Here is a 21,507-nt window from a genome sequence, read left to right on the forward strand (position 1 = left end):
CTGAGAATGAGTGTTTTGGTGAACAGGACTGTGTTCATTTTATGACCTAGCCTCAGAATTCAGACAGCATCACTTCCATCAGAGCCTGTTGTGTGAGGTAGTCACAAAGCCCACCCAGTTTCAAAGAATTTGAAGCTATGTTTTAAAAACCACCATGGTCTGCCTTCTGGCCACAAATGACAGATCTTCCTCAATTGATGATGACGTGGCATCCTGATAAACCTGTTATAAAGTGAAAATATTGCAAGCTGAAAATGCATTGAATACACCTAACTTACCCAACATGATAGCTTAGCCTCACCTGCCTTACAAGTGCTCAGAAAGTGAAAGTGAAAGTTGCTCAGTCGTGTCCATCTCTTGGAGACCGCATGTTCTATACAGTACATGGGATTCTCCAGGTCAGAATACTGGAGGGGGTAGCCTTTTCCTTTTCCAGGGGATCTTCCCAACCCAGGGATCGAACCCAGGTCTCCCGCATTGCAGGTGGATTCTTTACCAGCTGAGCCTCCAGGGAAGCCCCAAGTGCTCAGAACACTTATATTATTCTATGGTTGGGCAAACTCATCTAACACAAAGGCTATTTTGTAATAAAGTGTTGAATGTCTCATGTAATTTATTGAATACTGAAAGTGAAAACAGAGCGGCTGCCTGAGTATAGACTGTTTGTAAGTGTTTTCATTGTTCACCACCAATGATTGCCTGGCTGTCCGGGAGCTGCAGGCTTGCTGCCATTGCCCAGCATCATACAAAAGGATCGTACCACACACCACCAAGGCCTGGAGGAGATCAAAATTCAAAATTTGAAGAACAGTTCCTGCCGAATGCATAGTGCACCATTGTAAAAAATCAAAAAGATTGAAGCAGAACCGTCATAATTTGAAGGCCATCTCTATTTGGCTTTCTTCCACATGCAGGATACACACACCCTTTTCCAAGCATTCTCCAGAGTCTCATCCCCTTATGACATCAGGTTCAAGCTCTTCGAGAGATCCCTTCTTTAAATGTTATTGTATTTATGTATTTATTTTTGGTTGCACCGGGTCTTCATTGCTGGGCATGGACTTTTCTCTAGTTGTGGTGAGCAGGGACTGCTCTTTGTTGCAGTGTGTGGCTTCTCTTGGACACAAGCTTTAGGCATGCAGGCTTAGTAGTTGCAGCTCCAGCGCTCTAGAGCATGGGCTCAGGCATTGTGGCACGTGTGCTTAATTGACTCATGGCATGTGGAATCTTCTCTGACCAGGGATCAAACCCATGTCCCCTGCACTGGCAGATGGATTCTTATCTACTGCACTACCAGGGAATTCCAAGAGATACCTCTTTTTTTCCTTGAGTTCCCTCTTGCAGCTGCTATTGAACCATCCTCTTAGAAGTCTTAGAAACACTACTGTCTAACTGAGAGGAGTGATGAGGCAGGCCCTTAAGATTCCTAGGGAGATTTTTGTATACTTGAATAGGTTATGAAGCATCATCTTAATTCTTTCTGAGGTCAGAAACTTCTGTCTTACAGTCCATGCACCCGTTTCCCTATTTTACTTTTAGGAGGCTCCATGTTCTGATTCTGTCTACTTGTTTCCTCTTAATGTCGTTTTACTTTTTCTCAAACCCGCCTCACTCACTTCCATATTTCTTGTAAAGTTGAATCTAGAGGCTTGATAGGATTCAGGATAAATATTTTGGCAAGAATACTTCATAGGTGATTCGGCATACATTATACTGCATGACATCTATAGACACATACTATCAGGTTATCCCACAATAGTGTGTTAGGTTTGATCACTTGCATAGCGTGGTGACCATCAGCTCTTCCCTTTGTAAAAATACATTGTCTTCTTTGTGGTTAGCCTGTTATCTGTGGGGTGATACTATAAAAAAATATGTAATCCTTCACGGGTTCACCTTATCCTTATGCAGGGGCCATGCTAATCTTTCTGATATTCTTCCAGTTTTACTCTGTGCTATGGAAGCAAGCGCTGATCTGGGTTTCATGCATACAGATGTCCCATCTCTTACCCCAGCACCTCCTCCGGCTCCAGGTGTCTGTTGACTGAGCTTAGAATATCCCCCAAATGTTCTAGTTTCCTTGGTAGTAGTTTTTTTCCCCTATCCATGTTTAAGCTGTGTTTTTCTTTGCTCTAGTTTTTCTATCAATGTGATCCCATCTGCTTTCTATCTCATAGGAATTCATGTATCATCTGCTCTTCTGGGGGCACTCTTAATTGCTTTCCTATGTTTCTGTGGGTTTCATGTGGAGACATGAAATACCTACAGCAGGGATCCTTAAGAACGTGAGGCAGGAAGCAGGAAGGGTGGTGTGTATGGTTGTGTTCAATCAGACATCTCCAGCTAATCTTCGCTCTTGGAAACTGTATCATTTGGTAACAATGAGCAATTAGCTGAGGATGGAGATGGAAACCAGCTTATTACTGCCTGGTATTAATCAAATTAGGCTTCCCAAGTGACTTGGTGGTAAAGAATCTGCCTGCAATGCAGGAGACACGGGAGATGTGGGTTTGATCCCTGGGTCGGGAAGATTGCATGGAAAAGGAAATGGCAATCCACTCCAGTATTCTTGCCTGGAAAATTCCATGGACAGAGGAGCCTGGTCGGCTACAGTCCATGGGGTCAAAAAGAGTTGGACATGAGGAACCCACCAGGCTCCTCTGTCCGTGGGATTTTCTAGGCAAGAATACTGGAGTGGGTTGCCATTCCCTTCTCCAGAGGATCTTCCTGACCCAGAGATCGAACCCACATCTCTGACGCCTCCTGCTCTGGCAGGCAGATTCTTTACCAGTGCTGCCAGCTGGGGGAAGAGACCCTAATCCAATATGGCCAGTGTCCTTATAAGAAAGAAATACCAGGGATGTGCCAGCATAGAGGAAAGGCCATATGACGACATCATCTGCAACCAAGGAGAGAGGCCTCAGGAGAAACCAACCCTGATGACACCTTGATCTTGGACTTTCAGCCTCCAGTACGGTGAGAACTTTTCTGCTGTTTAAGCCACTCAGTCTGTGGTATTTTGTTGTGGTTGTCTTAGCAAGCTAATACACAGATCATGAAAGACATGTATGACTTACCAAGGAGTTTAAAATTTATTCTATAACCGAGGGACTTATCTGGTAGTCCAGTGGCTAACACTCCTCGATCCCAATGCAGGGAGCTGGGTTCAATCCCTGGTCAGGGAACTAGATCTCACATACCACAAATAAAGATACTGCATGCCACAGCTGAAGAAAAGAACGATCCCATGTGCTGCAGCTAAGACCTGGCATAGCCAAATAAGTTTTTTAAAAAAGAATTTATTCTGTAACCAGTGGGGAGCTGTTTGGATTATAATCAGGGGAGTAACAGGATCAGATCTCTGGGGTAGAAAGATCACTGTGACAGCCGTGCAAAGGAACTTTGGAAGAAGGAGGGAGAAGAGGCAGGGGAAGCCTGGTCACGAAGCATTTTTTTGAGAGTACAGGTGAGAAGTGATGAGGGATTGAATAAAGGCAACTTCATAGACAAAAGAATGAAAAAAGGTAGAATCAGCAGAATCTATTGAAAGGTTGGCTATAGATACATGAAAGGAGAAGTAATACAAGATAGTCTTCTCAGGGTCCTGAATTGGGCAGTGATTGTGGTGGGTATTTGTTTTACTCCTCAGCTTCCCCTTCCCTAAAAATGCCTAGATTATCATACAGAAATTGGCCTTCAATCTCCCTGGTTGTGCAGCCCGTGTGCTTTAAGGAAACTGACCCCTCCCAGCTTTAAAAGTGGGCCATGAGCGCCTGCAAGAGGGCTGTTGTGTCTGACTCTTTGCGACCCCATGGACTGTAGCCTGCCAGGCTCCTCTGTCCATGGAATTTCCCAGGCAAGAATACTGGGGTGGGTTGCCATTTCTTTCTCCAGGGCCTTGAGTGACTTACACTAATTAGCTTATTCCATTGCTCTCACAGTAGTTTGGGGATCAAGGGTATGTGACCTAAACCTGCCAGTGAGGATGAATGTCAGAATTCTCTTTTGAGACCCAACGATCTCCTTGTTTTGGACAAAAATAAAGACCCTGCAGACCACACTTAATTGGCAAACATTTTGTGACCCCAGGGGAATGATCCATAACTGGATGTGGCTATGTACAGAGCAAAGCAACAGTTAGATTTCTAGCGACATCTTTGAGCTGTTGGACCAATCAACCATGAACTCTTAGACTCCTGTTTTGGAGTCTAGAATCCCTTGTCACTTAAGCCAGTTTGAACTGGATTTTCCTGTTATTTGTCATATGAAGATACAGGTCATCAGGTAGATGGCAGAGCCATTAACCAGCATATGCAAGGCAAAAGGAGGGACAAGTTTGGAAGAAGAGAAGCTTGGTCCTGAACTTCCACAATCCCACATCTTTTTCTTCTTTTTTTAAAATTGGAGTATAATTGATTTCCAGTGTCGTGTTTCTGCTGTACAACAGTGCGAATCAGCCGTATGTATACATAGATCCCCTCCTTCTGGAGCCTTCCCTCTCCTCCATCCCACCCCTCTAGATCATCACAGAGCACGGAGCTGAGCTCCCTGTGTTATAAGGCAGCTTCCCACTAGCTAGCTATTTTACACACAGTAGTGTGTATATGTCAATGCTATTCCCTCAATCTGTCCCACCCTCTCCTTTTCCCACTGTGTCCACAAGTCCGTTCTCTGTTTTTGTCTCTATTCCTGCTCTCCTAATCCCACATCTTCACTAGAAGTTGATCCTTGAGTCTGGGGTGACACATTCTTGGATTTGTTTGCCTGCTGGAAAAGTCTTACTCACTCTTGAAGGCCCCCTTCTGATACCCCTTCCTCTGTAAAACCTTTGTAAACCCCTCTTCTGCCCATGTCAGAATTCCCCCAGTCCTTCTGGACTTCTACATTTTGGACTTGGCTCTGTTGGTCTTCCCTGCTGGCTCATACGGTAAAAAATCTGCCTGCAAGGCAGGCGAGCTGGGTTTGATCCCTGGGTCAGGAAGATCCCCTGGAGATGGCACCCCACTCCAGTATTCTTGCCTGGAGAATCCCATGGACAGAGGAACCTGGTGGGCTACAGTCCATAGGGTCACTAAGAGTCAGACACGACTGGATGACTAACACTGTTCACTGATTCTATCACTTTTATCACCTATGTTACTATTTTCTCCACTAGGCACCATCTTCCTTAACAGCCCAGAACATTTCATATCGGTCTGTGCAGTCATGTGGGCAGCCCCAGGGCATCTAATAGGCATCTGAACATCTTTTTTAAAAAATGTTTATTTATTTAGGGCTGTGTTGGGTCTTTGCTGCTGTGCATGGGCTTTCTCTCGTTGGGGTGAGCAGGGCTACTCTAGTTGCGGTGCACAGACTCCTCATTGAGGTGGCTTCCCTTGTTGGGAAGCATGGGCTCTAGGGCATGCCAACTTTAGTAGCTGCAGCACAACTGCCTTAGTTGCCCAGAGGTATGTGGGATCTCCCCAGACCAGGGATTGAATCCGTGTCCCCTGCTTTGGCAGATGGACTCTTAACTACTGCACCACCAGGGAAGTCCGACATCTGAACCTCTTAGTGAATAAATGACAGCCATTCTCCTATATTCCCCTCAGACTAATGGATTTACTTCCCACTCCACTACCTTCGGACTGAGAAAAACTCTGGCTCTCAGATTATGAATTAAATTACATAATAAATTACCAGAAAAAGATAAATAGAAAGGAATGGGAGAAAAGGGTATTTTTGTGGAGCTGGGAACACAGAAAAAGAAAAGTTGGACTAAATGAGTTACCTCTATTAGAATGATGTGATATCTGCTCCTTTGCCAAGTTAAGAGGGTGACATACACAGAGACAAAGTCTCTGAATACATAAGATGGATTTACGATTTCTGCTGAAGATGGTGGGAAGAATCTAAAATTGGAGCTACCCACACATAAGGTCGCATTATGCCCATCAATTTATTTTGATCTCATTGAAGGCGTTTTGAAGCTGTGTTCAAGAAATAGCTCAACCAACAGAACATTTAAATTATGTAAAAATGAACTCCAATGATTTAAATCCATTAACCTTATATAATAAGGTTTCAAACATAGTACTGTAATTTAGAAATTTAAAAAGTTTGAGAACTTGAACTCACAAGAGCTAAATTCTAGCAATGTTTGCAGGGGAAATTTGAAGAATAATCATTTATCATTTTCAAGTACATTTAGAAACTTAAATTGGGGGGAGCAGGGAGCAGGTGTAGTCAAGCCTTGATCAATGATGAGAATAATGAATGATGATAGTTACTTAACAAATTTTATTGAGTGCTTGCCATGTGCCAAGTATTGTTTGGGATGCTGAGGTTACAGCGATGAACAAATGTGTATGAACAATGATGATAAGGAGGATAGTTATTGAACCCTTACTATAGTCCAGGCCCTGAACTAAGTGCTCTTTGAAGACTGGCTTGTTCATTTCAGTTACTATCATATATATCATCCCCATTTTACAGATGCAGGAGCTAAGCTTCTGGTAAATAACTCACCCAAGGTCCAGAGCCAGTTAAAGTGTTGGAAGCTGGGCTCTACCCAGGCCTGTTGGATCCCAGAGTAACACACCAACTGAGCATTAATGGCTGCTAGGCATGTCTCATAGGTAGGAAACTATGCCACGCCATTTAAAATCTTATCTACGTTAAAAAAAAATAGCATTTATTTAATCTATTTGGCTGCTCCAGGTCTTAGTTTCAGTAGGTGAGATCTAGGTCCCTGACCAGAGATCTAACCCACACCCCCTGCAATGGGAGCTCTGAATCTTAGCCACTGGACCACCAGGGAAGTCCCTAAATCTTATCTACTCTCTACTTAAGCATTCACCAAACTTTAACAAGTGTATTAATAAGTGAGCAAAACCTGGTCAATGAGCTTCCATTGCGGCACTGGAGTGACTGGAGCTCCTGGATGTAGAAAGTTAGATGTGGCTGAACCTGTACGTCGGCAAAGTATATTTAACCACCTAAAGCCAGTGTTTTCAATGTTTCACAGCTACCCTCTATGACTGCTGTGATATCTGCACTTGTACTATTTTTTATTTAAAACTGATTCATTATTTTCTTCTCATGTTTTAAAACAGTGGTCCCCAATCTTTCTGGCATCAGGGACCAGTTTTGTGGAAGACAACTTTTCCATGGACTGGGGGGAGGGGGATCGAGAAGATGGAAAGTGGGGATGCTTTTGGGATGATTCAAGCATATTACATTTATTGTGCACTTTATTTCTATTATTATTACATCAGTTCTGCCTCAGGTCATCTGACATTAGATCCCAGAGGTTGGGACCCCTTGTTTTAAAGGAAAATAATATCACTACTATAAATAAAGTTTATTTATATATAGATAATATATATTTTTATATATATAGCAATAAATATTTAGGAAGTGCCTACCCTGGTGGCTCAGATGGTAAAGAATCTGCCTGCAATGCGGGAGACCTGGGTTTGATCCCTGGGTTGGGAAGATCCCTGGAGGGGGGCATGGCAACCCACTCCAGTATTCTTGCCTGGAGAATTCCCATGGACAGAGAAGCCTGGCGGGTTACAGTCCATGGGGTTGCAAAGAGTCAGACACGACTGAGTGACTAACACACACACAGTACAGCATGCATTAAGCAGCAGGGATACCCCAGTGAAAGAGACACCAGAAAGAACCCTGCCCTCACTGATCTAAGGTTCTAGTCAGGGTGACAGTGAGCAAGGTAAGTAAGTAAAACATGCAGGATGTTACTGAGTGGTCAGTGCTAGGGGGGAAAGGGAGGGGATACTGGGTGTCCGTGGAGGAGGTTTAAAATTGTAGGTAGGATGGCTAGGGAAGGCCTCGGTTACTTGGCTAGAGCTGCATTTATTCAAGGTAACTTTGGAGGACACTCTGAATGGGACCAGCCATGTGGAAATATGAGAGAAAGGCGATCTAGGAAAGAGGAACAGACAGGGCAAAGCCCTGAGGAATGAATGAGTGTGCCAGGGTTTCAAGGAACAGCAAGGAAGCCACTGGCAGAAGCAAGACTAGATAGGAAGCTACGGAACAATCTAGGCAAGAGATGATGATGGCCTGGACCAGAGTGATAAGCAATGGTCACATTCTAGAAATATTATGAAGGCAGAGGCAGCATTCACTGATGGGCCAGTAAGAGGGAGTAAGTCTTGGCTAAGCCAGCAACTGGAAGGATGGTTTCCTTAACCCACCCCCGCAGGTCCTCCCCAACCCACTACCCTGGATTTGGATTTCTATTACTTGCACCACAGCCTCCCCAACTCAAAGGAAGAAATTTAGAAAGTATTGGTATTCAGGGGGAAAAAAAAAGTCTAAAAAGAAATACAAAAGAGAAAGTACTGATATTTAAGAAAAAAAAAATTAGAGCTGCACATTGTTTTGCTTTATCTACAATCTGTGTAGGTATTTCCCTGGCAGCCAAGTGGTTAGGACTTCACTTCTAAAGCAGACCATGCAGGTTCGATCCCTGGTTGGGGAGCTAAGATCCCACGCAATATTGTAACAAATTCAGAAAGACTTTAAAAATGGTCCATATCAAAAATAAAAAATTTCTTTAAAGTCTGTGTATGTCACACAGTTCTACAATTCTCCAATCTTGAAATGATTACAGTAGAAAAATTACTCTGCTTTTTAGGGATTCAGCAGATACTTTTCAGAAGACTGAAATTCCATATATTGTAAATATACTGATTATACTCTGAATATTATAGGTATACTGAAATTCTGTTCAATGTAATTCTGGTACATAGACATACTAAGAAACAGAAGCTTTTGCTTCTCTTAAAAGTGAAAGTGAAAGTCACTCAGTCGTGTCCAACTCTTTGCGACCCCGTGGACTATATAGTCCACGGAATTCTCCAGGTCAGAATACTGGAGTGGGTAGCCTATCCCTTCTCCAGGGGATCTTTCCAACCCAGGGATCAAATCCAGGTTTTCCGCATTGCAGGCAGATTCTTTACCAGCTGAGCCACAAGGGAAGCCTGGATCTTAAAATTTAGGCTATAAACAGATCTCTACTTGATAAAACTTGGTGTCACTTTTGTCAAATAATTAATGCAACTGTCTAGCATCATAAACTCAAACTTGCACTCATTTCACTTTTTGTGACTTATTCACTTATTAGTTCAAGGAGAAAACAGACTAAATAGAGAAAAAACATAAAAAGAATAGCAGTTTCACGATGAGCCGCGACATTAAATAAGAAAAACAAGATATTCTGATTTTATCTTAAACACTGGCCTATTACCTTAGGATCAAAATAAGTGTAGTATTTGGGTTTAGAGTCAATATTCTGGTCTCTGCACAAAAGTAATGCCTTTCTTTGGCACTGACAGATCATTAAGCATCCATCTCAACTGTTTCAATGTAAAAAATAGCTTACTATCTTTGTCAGCAAATAACCTTCCATGCCTTCAATTAGACAAATTAACTTATATTTCTACCCCAAACTATACCCAGTGCCCTACATCCATTTCACCAGAGAAATTAGAAGTTTTGGCTAGTAACTCTGTTTATTTTGGTATTAGATAGTGTAGCAAACTGAACATTTAAAATATGATTTTTTAAAAAAGACTCTCATATAATTACCGCAAAATAGATAACCCTGGTGGTCCAGTGGTTAGGGCTCTGTGTTTCCACTGCCAAGGGTATGGGTTCAAGGGTATGGGTTCAAGGGTATGGTAGGTGAACTAAGATCCCTCAAGCTGAGTGGTGTGGATGAAAAAAAAAGTAAAGGAAAAGGCTGTTAGGTAACTATCACAAAATACTGAACAGATAACTAAAAGTTCAAGGCTGGTTTTTCCACTGGGCTGTAGACCTGCCTGTTCAGCTTCTGGACTCCACAAGTGCAAACTCGAACTCATATGTCACCTCAAACTGCCTGTGCTCTGTAGAGCTATCAGCGTCACCTCCATCCACCTAGCTGACCAAGTTAGAAAACTGGATTCTCTCTGACCATCTCTGTGCTTTCCTTCCTGTATCCAACTACTTTCCAGGTACTGCCCACTGTGTGTGCATGCTCAGCTGTGTCTGACTCTTCTGCAGCCCCATGGACTGTAGCCCGCCCTGGGATAGAACCCATGTCTCCTGCATTGGCAGGCGGATTCTTTATCACTATGACACCCAGCACAGCTTCCCTGCATCTGATCTTTCTCTTCTTCACTGCCTGGATATGCTTTTTAAAGCCCAAGTATATGTCCTTACTTGCTCAAAAGCCTTACTTTTTCTCCTGTTTTCAACGGAATAGCCTAAATCTCTTAGAATAGCACCCAAGCTTTCCATTATTCAGTCCACTCTCCCACTGCCTCTTGTTTGGATGATGCCCAGGGTTTAACTTCCACTAGTCACTGAACGATTGCACAGAGTGTCAACGCCACTGAAAGAAGTTTCATTACTCACAGTTCCCAGGAGAAAGGGGCACACATCAAGCCATGCAGGGCCACATGGGGAAGCACTGGGTTCAGTCAGGAGGCTGAAGGAGGGAGGGGGGAAGATGACCCAGAGTTTGGGGTGGTTTCTGTGGGAAGAAATAGGTGAGGTAGAGTAGATAAGTTTGAGCAAACTTGGGATTGGATAGTTGGAATCAGGTTGGTCTCTAATTGTCCACTACTTGGCCCCGGGGTGATTTAGGGAAGGGGAAATATTGGCTTGGTATGTGGGAGTTAGATAAAGGAAGTGGTTGGGATATGGGCTTTGGATCAGTTGCTTTGTCCATGGAAGGCAAGTTGCTTGTTACTCCCGGAATTAGCTCATCCTCAGACAAACAGTTCCTCCCAGGGCTGCAAGGTCCTAAAATGTCAAAGCATCATAAAATGTAAAATAAAAACATGATTAATACACATTCCTTTCCCATGAACCCTCTGTTCACAGCCTTGTCGCCCCAGAAAATGTCCATTATGAATAAGTTCTGTAGTGCCTCTCTCAACACTCTGCCACCACCCAGAGCCCTGACTGAGTAACGCCCCCAAGTCTGGTACCATAGAACATGACTCTTCCCTGTCCCTCTCCCCCTGCACCGGTAATGGCCCTGGTTATGGAGGCAACCACTCCACAGAGAGGCTGGTCACCTGTGACCAGTGTGACCTGCCTGAAAGAGATTAATTGGGCCGATCAGATTTCCTCTTTTAAGGATTTAAAATGAGAGCCACAAAAAGAGATAGCAAATTGATGTTAAGACGAACTGGGAGGTTCTGAAATAGCCTCAGGACCTTTGCAAACCATGTGTGTTCTGTGTGTAAACCTTTCTTCCCACTATAATCTATGAAAGTGATGTCGCTCAGTCGTGTCTGATTCTTTGCGACCCCGTGGACTGGTAGCCTACCAGGCTCCTCCGTCCATGGGATTCTCCACGCAAGAATACTGGAGTGGGTTGCCATTTCCTTCTCCAGGGGATCTTCCCAAATACCACAAATAGTCCATAATAATTATCTGGGGCTAGTGCTAGAGTTTTGCTCTGTTTGGAATGTTTCTTTCAAGTACCAGCATTAACAGAGATTCACAGAGACTGACAAAATGTAAAGTCAGACTAGATCAGGTCAGAGAGGGAGGGTGCAATGAAGCCCCCAAGTGTGTTGCAAAGTGTTTTAAACTTCATATAAACATTTAAAGGACCATGATCTAGTGCAAAGGCACTTTCCAGCTTCAAAGCAATCTCCAGTTTTATTTAAAGTTCTCTCACCCGACTACACTGCTGAAAAAAAAACACTCTGGGAGGAGGTCAAGTATTGCTCCACCTCCTCCAGGTAGCGCCGAACCAAATCCGCAGACTTTGTCGATTGCTTCTGTCTGGGCAGACCAGCCTGGATCGACTGCTCCCGTCTGGCCCGTCTGCGGGCGCGGGAAAAGAGTTTGAATCCTGACTGCCTGACTGCCGCAGCGACCTCCTCAACCTTCACAATCCTGATCAGCCTCAGACGCCTCCTCCCTTTACATCCTTGAGTCCTGGAGGTCTCTCGAATCACGAGAGTGGAAACGGAGGCGCTCAATCCGCCGCCATGTCCGAGGCTTATTTCCGGGTGGAGTCGGGTGCGCTGGGTTCTGAGGAGAATTTTCTTTCCTTGGACGACATTCTGATGTCCCACGAGAAGCTCCCGGTGCGCACGGAGATCTCCATGCCGCGCCTCGGCGCTTTCTTCCTAGACCGGAGCGGAGGGGCCGAGACTGACAACGCGATCCCTGAGGTAAGCTATCCCGTCTGGAAAAACTACAACTCCAGGTAGGACTTGCGGGCTTTGGGGCGCCGCGTCGCCGGGCGCGATGCCGTCTGGGATTTGTAGTTTTACAGGGAGGCCGAGCCGCGCGCTGAATCCTGTTGGCTGCGCGCCCCACTCCCACCCCCCAGCCTTCGCGACCCCTGCGGAAACTAAATTTATGCTGGGTCGTCAGGCTCCCTCCAACACGGATTTCGTTTTTGAAACTATCCAAATTCAGCAGTGTGTTTTCACCCGGTGTGTGTTGATGCTTAAGGATTGGCGCCTACGGACTGCTTGACCAGGGTTCTGATCATTTTTTGCCTTAAAGCACAACAGTGTTGGCTTCTGTAGGAGCAAATGATGTCTGGGAGCTGCAAATTGCTGTATTCGTTCCTGAAATGATGATGGCATGAGCAACCATTTCCTGAAAGCTTTTAGTGCGGGCACCTATTACCCCTTTGGTCCTTTAACAACCCTATAGTCAGATGCTATTACACATAAAGAAACTGAAGCCTAGATATGTTGGGTAACTTGGCCAGGGTGCCAGGGTCTTATTGTAAGTGGGGAGCTGGGATTCGAACTTAATACTGCATGACTTCAAATTCGAGTTTGTCCCAGGAACATGACTTCTAATGGTTCTTATTTTAAAATATTTATTTGTTTGTCTGCGTGGGCGTCTTAGTTGCCACATGCGAACCCTTAGTTTTGGCATGTGGGATCTGGTTCCCTGACCAGGGATGGAACCTGCCCCGGCCCGCATTGGGAGCTTGGAGTCTTAGCCAGTAGACCATCAGGGAAGTCCTATGATGGTTATTTATTTATTTTTTTTTTTCTATTTAACCTAAGTTTTGTTTAGAAGGGCGTTTTTGTTTGGTCTGTTTTGAGTTATTTTTTTCAAAGTGAGACATATGCAAAGTTTAAAAAGCCAGATAATACCCAAAGATTTATAGGAAAAAATAGGAGGCCCTGCCTTGCTCTCCCTGTGTCCTTTCCATTTCCACAGGATATGTCTCCTTTTTTCATAGTCTCTTCAAAATTCACCTCCATATTTCTAATTAATGTTCTTAAATTTATCTTGAGTTTTTAAACATTTAGACATTATTTTTTGACTTTCCATTAGAGTAGTTAGTTGGTTCTCTTACACACTGATAAACAGAGGTGTACCATCCATATTTTATTAATATTTCCTTCGTTTTTACTTAATGTCCTTTTTCTGTTCCAGGTTCCCGTCCAGGACACCAAATTGCATTTAGTAATTGTGTGTCCTTAGGCTCCTCTTGGCTTTGACAGTTTATCAGACTTTTCTTGTTTTTAATGACCTTGAATTTTGTGGAGTGCTGGTCAGGTATTTTGTTGAGAATATTCCTCATTTGGGATTTGTCTGTTGGTTTTCTCATGATTAGACTGTGTTTTGAGGAGGAAGATCAATAGAGGTAAAGTGCCATTTTTACCACATCTTAACAAGGGTATATGCCATCAGCATGACTTGTGTTGATAGGAACCTTGATCACTTGAGCTATGTGGGATTTGTCAGGATTCTTCATTGTAAAGTTACTATGTTTTTCCACCTTTCCAGACTGTTCTCTCTGGAAGGAAGTCATTATGTACAGCTATACTGAAGGAGAAGGGAGTGATGGTCCCCTTCTTTGAGGGCGCAATGTCTACATATACTATTTAGGATTCTTCTGCGTGGGAGATTTGTGTAGGAAGGTGTTTACTGACATATTTCATTTCATTCATAGGCACAGGGCTATCAGATTTTCTATTCTAGTTTTACTCTTGGTACATGGTTTTTTTGTCCTAGGAATTTGACTATTTCACCTAAATTTTCAAATATAGTGGTATAGTGTTGTTCAAAATATCCTTTTACTATCTTTTAAACATCTGTACAATTATAGCTGTGTCCCACTTTTTATTCTTGATATTGAGAAATTATGATCTCTTTCTTAAGTAGTCTTACTAGGAGTTTATCACTTGTAGCAGTCTTTTAAAAGAAAGGAATAATAACTCTGTTAGCTTTCTCATTTGTACCTTCATTTTTAGGTCATTTAGTTCTTATCTTAATTAGTTCTTTCCTTCTACTTTCTTTGGACTTAATTTTCTTTGTTCTCTTGCATCCATTCACATTTTGAGATGGGTACCTAGGTCATTGATTTTTCAGCTTTCTTTTTTACATTTTTAGCTGTGCTTTTCCTGTAGCTTTAACTACATTTCACAAGTTTTTATTTGATTTCCTAATTTTCACTGTGAATTATTCTTTGACTCGTGAATTATTGAGAAGACTGGTGCTTAGGTCCAACCATCTGGGGACTTCGCTACGTACAGTTTGGATTTTGATTTCTGTCTTAGTTCCACAGTGGCCAAACAACATAGTCTGAATGATTTCAGTTTTTTGAAAGTTAGCATTTGCTTTAAACCGCAGCATAAGATAACCATTCGATTTGTGCTTGAAAGGGCTTCCCTGTGGCTCAGCGGTAAAAAATCCATGTGTCACAGCAGGAGACTCAGGTTCAGTTCCTGGGCCAGGAAGATCCCCAGGAGAAGGAAATGGCAACCCACTCCAGTATTCTTGCCTGGGAAATCCCATGGACAGAGGAGCCTGGCGGGCTACAGTTCATGGGGTCACACAAGAGTTGAACATGACTTAGCAACTAAACAACAGCGATGTGCTTGAAAAGTTCGATATTGTGAAGTCATAGTCTGCAATACATAATCTATATGTAAATTAGGTGAAGTTTTTATTTGTTTTGTTGAGATTGTCTGTATTGTTATTGATTTTTTTGTTTGCTCCTTCTCACTTATTGAAGAGATATGTTAAAGTCTCCCATGATGATTATAGATTTGCCATTTTTCCTTTTATTTTTGTTAATTTAGACAGATATTTCTATTTTTCTAATAGATTTAATGACCATTTTATTATCAAAGTTCCCTCTTTATCTCTAGTAATGCTTCTTTCTTTTTTTTTTTTTTTTGCTTCTTTCTTTTGGTTACTGTTTGCATAACATTTTTTCCATCCTTCTATTTTCTGTTATCTGCAGTTGGATAGTTTTTATACACGTTAGTTAGGAAAACTTACCCTTTGTGTCACATTTTTGTTCTTCACTCTGTTTTTGGTATAGAAATCCTTTTTCTGACTCCATTCCATCATGACATAAAACTTCAGCCCACACAGTTCATTTCTTAAGTCATAACTACATCTTCTGTGTTTGGCAGTCATTCCCCTAGAGAGAACAGGCAGTACTGATATTCATTCATTCCCTCAGGTCACGTGCATAGTAACGCATTTACTATGTTACTTGTCTTTAAAACCTACAATCCTGTGTGCTACAGGGCACAAAGCTTGAACTCCCTTTGTGGCTGGCAAAGGGACTTTTTGACAACAAGCGGCGGATCCTTTCAGTGGAACTTCCCAAGATCTACCAGGAGGGTTGGAGGACTGTGTTCAGTGCAGATGCCAACGTGGTGGACCTCCACAAAATGGGACCACATTTCTATGGGTTCGGCTCCCAGCTCCTGCATTTTGACAGTCCAGAGAATGCCGACATCTCCCATTCTCTCCTGCAGGCAAGTAATTGACATGAAAACCTACGGCATCACACATGACTCAGGAGATAGCCTTGCTGGCTACCAGATGTTACTTTTACCCAGGGGAGTGTATGATTTATGTGATCAGTATATTGTTATTCTAGGTCAGCCTACAGTTAGGCTGTGTTTGCCTATTGTATATACATGTAACTATGACTTGTGTGCTGCTCTTCATATTTGCTTGCTAAGAGTTGGAACCAATAGGAAATCCTGGAAATAAGAAAGAGGTAATGGTTGATCACAGGTGATAGGCAGAGGAGGCTCAGACCTCCTTCTGACTGAGTCCTAAACTAGATTCTTGCCTTTTAAGTGTTCAGGGATTTAAAAAAAAGTATCTGATTTCTCTCTGGCACTTCTTCCTCAGACGTTTGTTGGGCGTTTCCGCCGCATCATGGATTCCTCCCAGAACGCTTACAATGAAGATACGTCGGCACTTGTGGCCCGGCTAGATGAGATGGAGAGAGGCTTGTTTCAAACAGGGCAGAAAGGACTGAATGACTTTCAGTGTTGGGAGAAGGGGCAAGCATCTCAGCTCACAGCTTCCAACCTGGTTCAGAACTACGCGAAGAGAAAATTCACTGACATGGAAGACTGAAGGCCAGAAGAACACAGAATTTCTCCCTGTAGACTTATCCCTCCGTGCGTCCTTGATAGGAGCCAAGTTGACCTTGTAAAGGGCCAGAATCACGTCCCATCTTGTGGCTTATTCCCTGTAGCAGCGTCAGGAGTGGTATGATCTGGTGGGGAAATGACATGCTGGGGGTTGTCCCTGGCCCTCTGAGTCTTTCAGGACTGTCCTACCTGCTGACCCACAGCCTAGGCCTCCTTAACCCAGGAACCCACAGCCAAGGTCCTTCATAAAGAAGGATCATTAACACATACATCGCAATAGAGTTAGAACTGGGATTCCTTGTGTCTGGGAGTTTGGACAGCCTTCGATGTCCAGTTTCACCAGCTCCAAAGGATGGGTACAATCGGACCTTCCCAGCCTGCTCATAAGACGTCCTCTTGAGCTGAACTGCCTCATTTTCCTTGTGGTTGTACAAAGGACAGTACCCCTGGAGATGCTGGCCCTCCTTGTAAGTGTCTCCTGCCACCTGCCTATGGGGAATTACCCAGTTTCCAAAAACAGTTGCCAGGAATAAGGAAGGAAAAGGGGAAAGGCCGATGAGTGGCCTGGCTTTTACTGAAGAGAAGACGTTGCTTTCCTTTTCTGTGATGAGGGCTTCATACACTGGACTTCAAAGAACTCTACAGTCAGCCTAGATGGGAAGTGGTTAAACTGAGCTTGTTTTTGCCTCTGAGATCCTCAGTTACTCCTTGCCTTCCCTAGGAAAGCTGTCAGAAAGTCATTTGGAATTGCAAAGTAGTTATTAAAGGGTGTTAACCAGCCCTTCTTACATTGAGATCAGGACTCCAGTGTTGCTGATTAAGAGCTCTGTTTGAGGAGCTTAGCATGGCAGACGTGAGTGGGCAAGAGACCTCGGTCATGGTTTTTTCCTCTTCAAGAAATTTTGCAATATGATTATATAGTGGATTCCTGACCAGTTACCAAGAGTCTCTGTAAGCAACCACAAAACTCTTTCCCTGGAGAGCAAGGAAGAAACCGCAGCAGGGTAGGAAACAGCATCCCTGTGACCCACTGGACCTTTTGAAGGACAGTTATTGCCACGCCATGGCTCCCTTCCCAGCTTCCCACAGCTGGTGAAAATCACCTTTGTCAGTGGAAATCGCAGTGGAATTTGGGTCTCCAGATTGGGCAGATGTCTTGATGCAAACTTAGAATGTCAGAAATGTTTTTTAAATGCCTGTTTTAAGATGGAACTGATGTTTTTAAAGTTTTATTTTGGTGCTAAATAAATGATCCACTTTGCACATGAATACGGTCTGTACAAGTGCTATTTCTGGAACTCGAGTACTACAGATGATCAGACAAAGCTCTCAGAGAATTTTATCTTTGATTATACTTGACAGTAATGCCCAAATAAATCCATGTTTTAGCAACTGCTCTTTTGTTTGCACAATACTCATAAATATGGGAGACATTCCCTATAGGGATGGGCTGTGTTCTAGAGAAGAGGGACTTCCGTTGATGTCACAGCATTCACATGTAGCCCGGACCCCACAAATTAATTCAGAGTCAGTGAGAAAAGCATGCTATTTAATTTTTGAATTCACAGACAGCTTTGTTTATAAAGCCAATCCTAAGGCTGCTACCATTGTTTTTTGCTATGCCACTCTGCATGTGGGATCCTAGTTCCCTGACCAGGGACCAAACCCACGACCCCTGGAGTGGAAGCTCAGAGTCTTTGACTACCGGACCACTAGGGACCCTAGTGCCATTTTTATTTTATTAGAAACAATTTTTTGCTCAGAGGCCACACATAAGAATATGTGAGTACGCACATGCAAAATATATTTCATCTTAAATTTTGAACAAATTATATTGCAAGGAGCTTCTGAAACCCCATCTCCAAATTACAAATTTGCCTTCCAGGCTGTTAATTCCAAACCCTCTTCCCCACAACCATCCCCCAAATCAGTCTCTTGGTGCCTTCAAAGAGGTGAATTTTTTAAGTCAACAAATTGGCTCAAATACCAAATAACTCTTAACAACTTATTGACCAGAGATATATTAATATGTCTTTTGTTACCCAAACGTTATTCACTGGAGTGTTTCAATATTCACTTACAAAACAAATCGCTGACCACAGGCGTTAGTTTCTGCAAAAATCCCCCAGTCACTAAAAATCAAGGGGGTATGTACACTCTTTCCTCTTAAAGGCTCTTTCCCCAGGTAATTCTGGCCTTAATTATATACAAAAGACCTCGCCATCTTCAGGCTTTTCCTTGAGGTACAAGTTGGGCTGCTGAGAGGAGCAGACGCTTGGTCTCCTAGGTCAGTTCCTTACACTCTCCTGACCTCTGTGTTTTGGATGGCTCCAGCCTCAGTCCTTGGACCTCTCCTAACCATTCTGACTCCCTCCAATGTCGTTTGTCAAGTTTTAAATACCACTTCCTATATGCTGATGACCCCCACATTCCATCTCCAGCCAGACCTCCTTTAAAACTCCAAACTTGCAGCCAACCACCTTGACATTTCCCTTTAACATCTAGATCCCACGTGGCTAGGACTGAGGCCCTAATCTTATTCTCAGTCTCTTCCTGTCCTCTCTATCATCTCTGTTTCTGACCACTCCATCTTTCCTTACTGCTTATGACAAGAATGTAGGAATCCTCCTTGGCCATCTTTCTCTTACTCTCATTATCCTTTGGATCAACTTTAAAATCATTGGCAGAACCTGCCCACATCCTCCCCACCTCCACTCCTGTCGAATGGCTGTGGTTACATCCCACCTGCCTCCCTGCATTCATTCACCAGCCCCACCCCTAGCCTTCGGATTCTTCTTAACAAAGCAACCAGAGTGGTCTTGTTCAAAAATAAATCAGGGACTACCCTGGTGGTCCAGTGGTTGAGACTCTTCACTCCCAATGAGGGAAGACCTGGGTTCGATCCCTGGGTTGGGAAGATCCCTGGAGGAGGGCATGGCAACACACTCCAGTATTCTTGCCTGGAAAATCCCACAGACAGAGGAGCCTGGCAGGCTACAGTCCATGGGGTTGCAAAAGAGTAGGACATGACTAAGTGACTAAACAGCTGTAACTAGGGAACTAAGATCCCTGCATGCCAGGGAGTACAGCAGAAAACAAACAAACAAACAAAAAACCAATCAGATCTTGTTAATTCTCTACTCAAACCCTCCCTGGTCAGAAAAAAAGCCACTCTTGTCATCAGTTCAGTTCAGTTCAGTCACTCAGTTGTGCCCGACTCTTTGCAACCCCATGGACTGCAGCATGCCAGGCCTCCCTGTCCATCACCAACTCCCGGAGCTTACTCAAGCTCATGTCCATTGAGTCAGTAATGCCACCCAACGATCTCATCCTCTGTCGTCCTCTTCTCCTCCCGCCCTCAATCTTTCCCAGCATCAGGGTATTTTCAAATGAGTCAGCTCTTCGAATCAGTTGGCCAAAGTATTTGGAGTTTCAGCTTCAAAATCAGTCCTTCCAATGAATATTCAGGATTGATTTTCTTTAGGGTTGACTAGTTTGATCTCCTTGCAGTCCAAGGGACTCTCAAGAGTCTTCTCCAACACCATAGTTCAAAAGCATCAATTCTTTGGCGGTCAGCTTTCTTTATAGTCCAACTCACATCCATACATGACTACTGGAAAAACCATAGCCTAGACTAGGCAGACCTTTGTTGACAAAGTAATGTCTCTGCTTTTTAATGTGGTGTCTAGGTTGGTCATAACTTTTCTTCTAAGGCGTAAGCATCTTTTAATTTCATGGCTGCAATCACCATCTGCAGTGATTTTGGAGCCCAAAAGAATAAAGTCTGTCACTATTTCCACTGTTTGTCCATCTATTTGCCATGAATGATGGGACTGGATGTCATGATCTTAGTATTTGAGTGTTGAGCTTTAAGCCAACATTTTCACTCTCCTCTTTCACTTTTATCAAGAGGCTCTTTAGTTCTTCTTCACCTTTTGCCGTAAGGATGGTGTCATCTGCATATCTGAGGTTATTGAAATTTCTCCTGGCAATCTTGATTCCAGCTTGTGCTTCATCCAGCCCAGCATCTCTCATGATGTACTCTGCATATAAGTTAAATAAGCAGGGTGACAATATGCAGCCTTGACGTACTCCTTTTCCTGTTTGGAATCAGTCTGTTGTTCCATGTCCAGTTCTAACTTGCTTCCTGACCTGCAAACAGATTTCTCAAGAGGCAGGTCAGGTGGTCTGGTATTCCCATCTCTTTCAGAATTTTCCAGTTTGCTGTGATCCACACAAAGGCTTTGGCATAGTCAATAAAGCAGAAATAGATGTTTTTCTGCAACTCTTTTGCTTTTTCAATGATCCAACGGATGTTGGCAATTTGATCTCTGGTTCCTCTGCCTTTTCTAAAACCAGCTTGAACATCTGGAAGTTCACAGTTCATGTGTCGTTGAAGCCTGACTTGGAGAATTTTGAGCATTACTTTACTAGCATGTGAGATGAGTGCAATTGTGTGGTATTTTGAGCATTCTTTGGCATTGCCTTTCTTTGGGATTGGAATGAAAACTGACCTTTTTCAGTCCTGTGGCCACTGCTGAGTTTTCCAAATTTGCTGGCATATTGAGTGCAGCACTTTCACAGCATCATCTTTCAGGATTTGAAATAGCTCAACTGGAATTCCATCACCTCCACTAGCTTTGTTCGTAGTGATGTTTCCTAAGGCCCACTTGACTTCACATTCCAGGATGTCTGGCTCTAGGTGAGTGATCACACTATTGTGATTATATGGGTCATGAAGATCTTTTTTGTACAGTTCTTCTGTGTATTCTTGCCATCTCTTCTTAATATCTTCTGCTTTTGTTAGGTCCCTACCATTTCTGTCCTTTATTGAGCCCATCTTTGCATGAAATGTTCCCTTGGTATCTCTAATTTTCTTGAGATCTCTAGTCTTTCCCATTCTATTGTTTTCCTCTATTTCTTTGCATTGATCACTGAGGAAGGCTTTCTTATCTCTCCTTGCTATTCTTTGGAACTCCGCATTCAGTTGGGTATATCTTTCCTTTTCTCCTTTCCTTTTTGCTTTCCTTTTTTTCACAGCTATTTGTAAGGCCTCCTCAGACAACCATTTTACTTTTTTGCATTTCTTTTTCTTGGGGATGGTCTTGCT

The 21,507-nt window shown here is 43.2% G+C and overlaps 1 protein-coding gene and 1 pseudogene across 1 annotated transcript; one reads left to right on the plus strand and one right to left on the minus strand.

Annotated features, from left to right (window-relative positions):
• Window positions 1-1,868: 1,868 nt before the first annotated feature.
• On the minus strand, window positions 1,869-1,969 carry LOC136162158 (U6 spliceosomal RNA; annotated as a pseudogene).
• A 9,776-nt stretch (window positions 1,970-11,745) lies between these two features.
• On the plus strand, window positions 11,746-17,701 carry GINS3 (GINS complex subunit 3). Its single transcript, XM_065920516.1, has 3 exons — window positions 11,746-12,188; window positions 15,531-15,764; window positions 16,150-17,701. The coding sequence occupies exons 1-3, from the start codon at window positions 12,003-12,005 to the stop codon at window positions 16,378-16,380; spliced, it is 651 nt and encodes a 216-aa protein (XP_065776588.1). The 5' UTR covers window positions 11,746-12,002; the 3' UTR covers window positions 16,381-17,701.
• Window positions 17,702-21,507: the final 3,806 nt, after the last annotated feature.

This window comes from Muntiacus reevesi, chromosome 2, assembly GCF_963930625.1.
Source record: "Muntiacus reevesi chromosome 2, mMunRee1.1, whole genome shotgun sequence".
Lineage (NCBI taxonomy): Eukaryota > Metazoa > Chordata > Mammalia > Artiodactyla > Cervidae > Muntiacus > Muntiacus reevesi.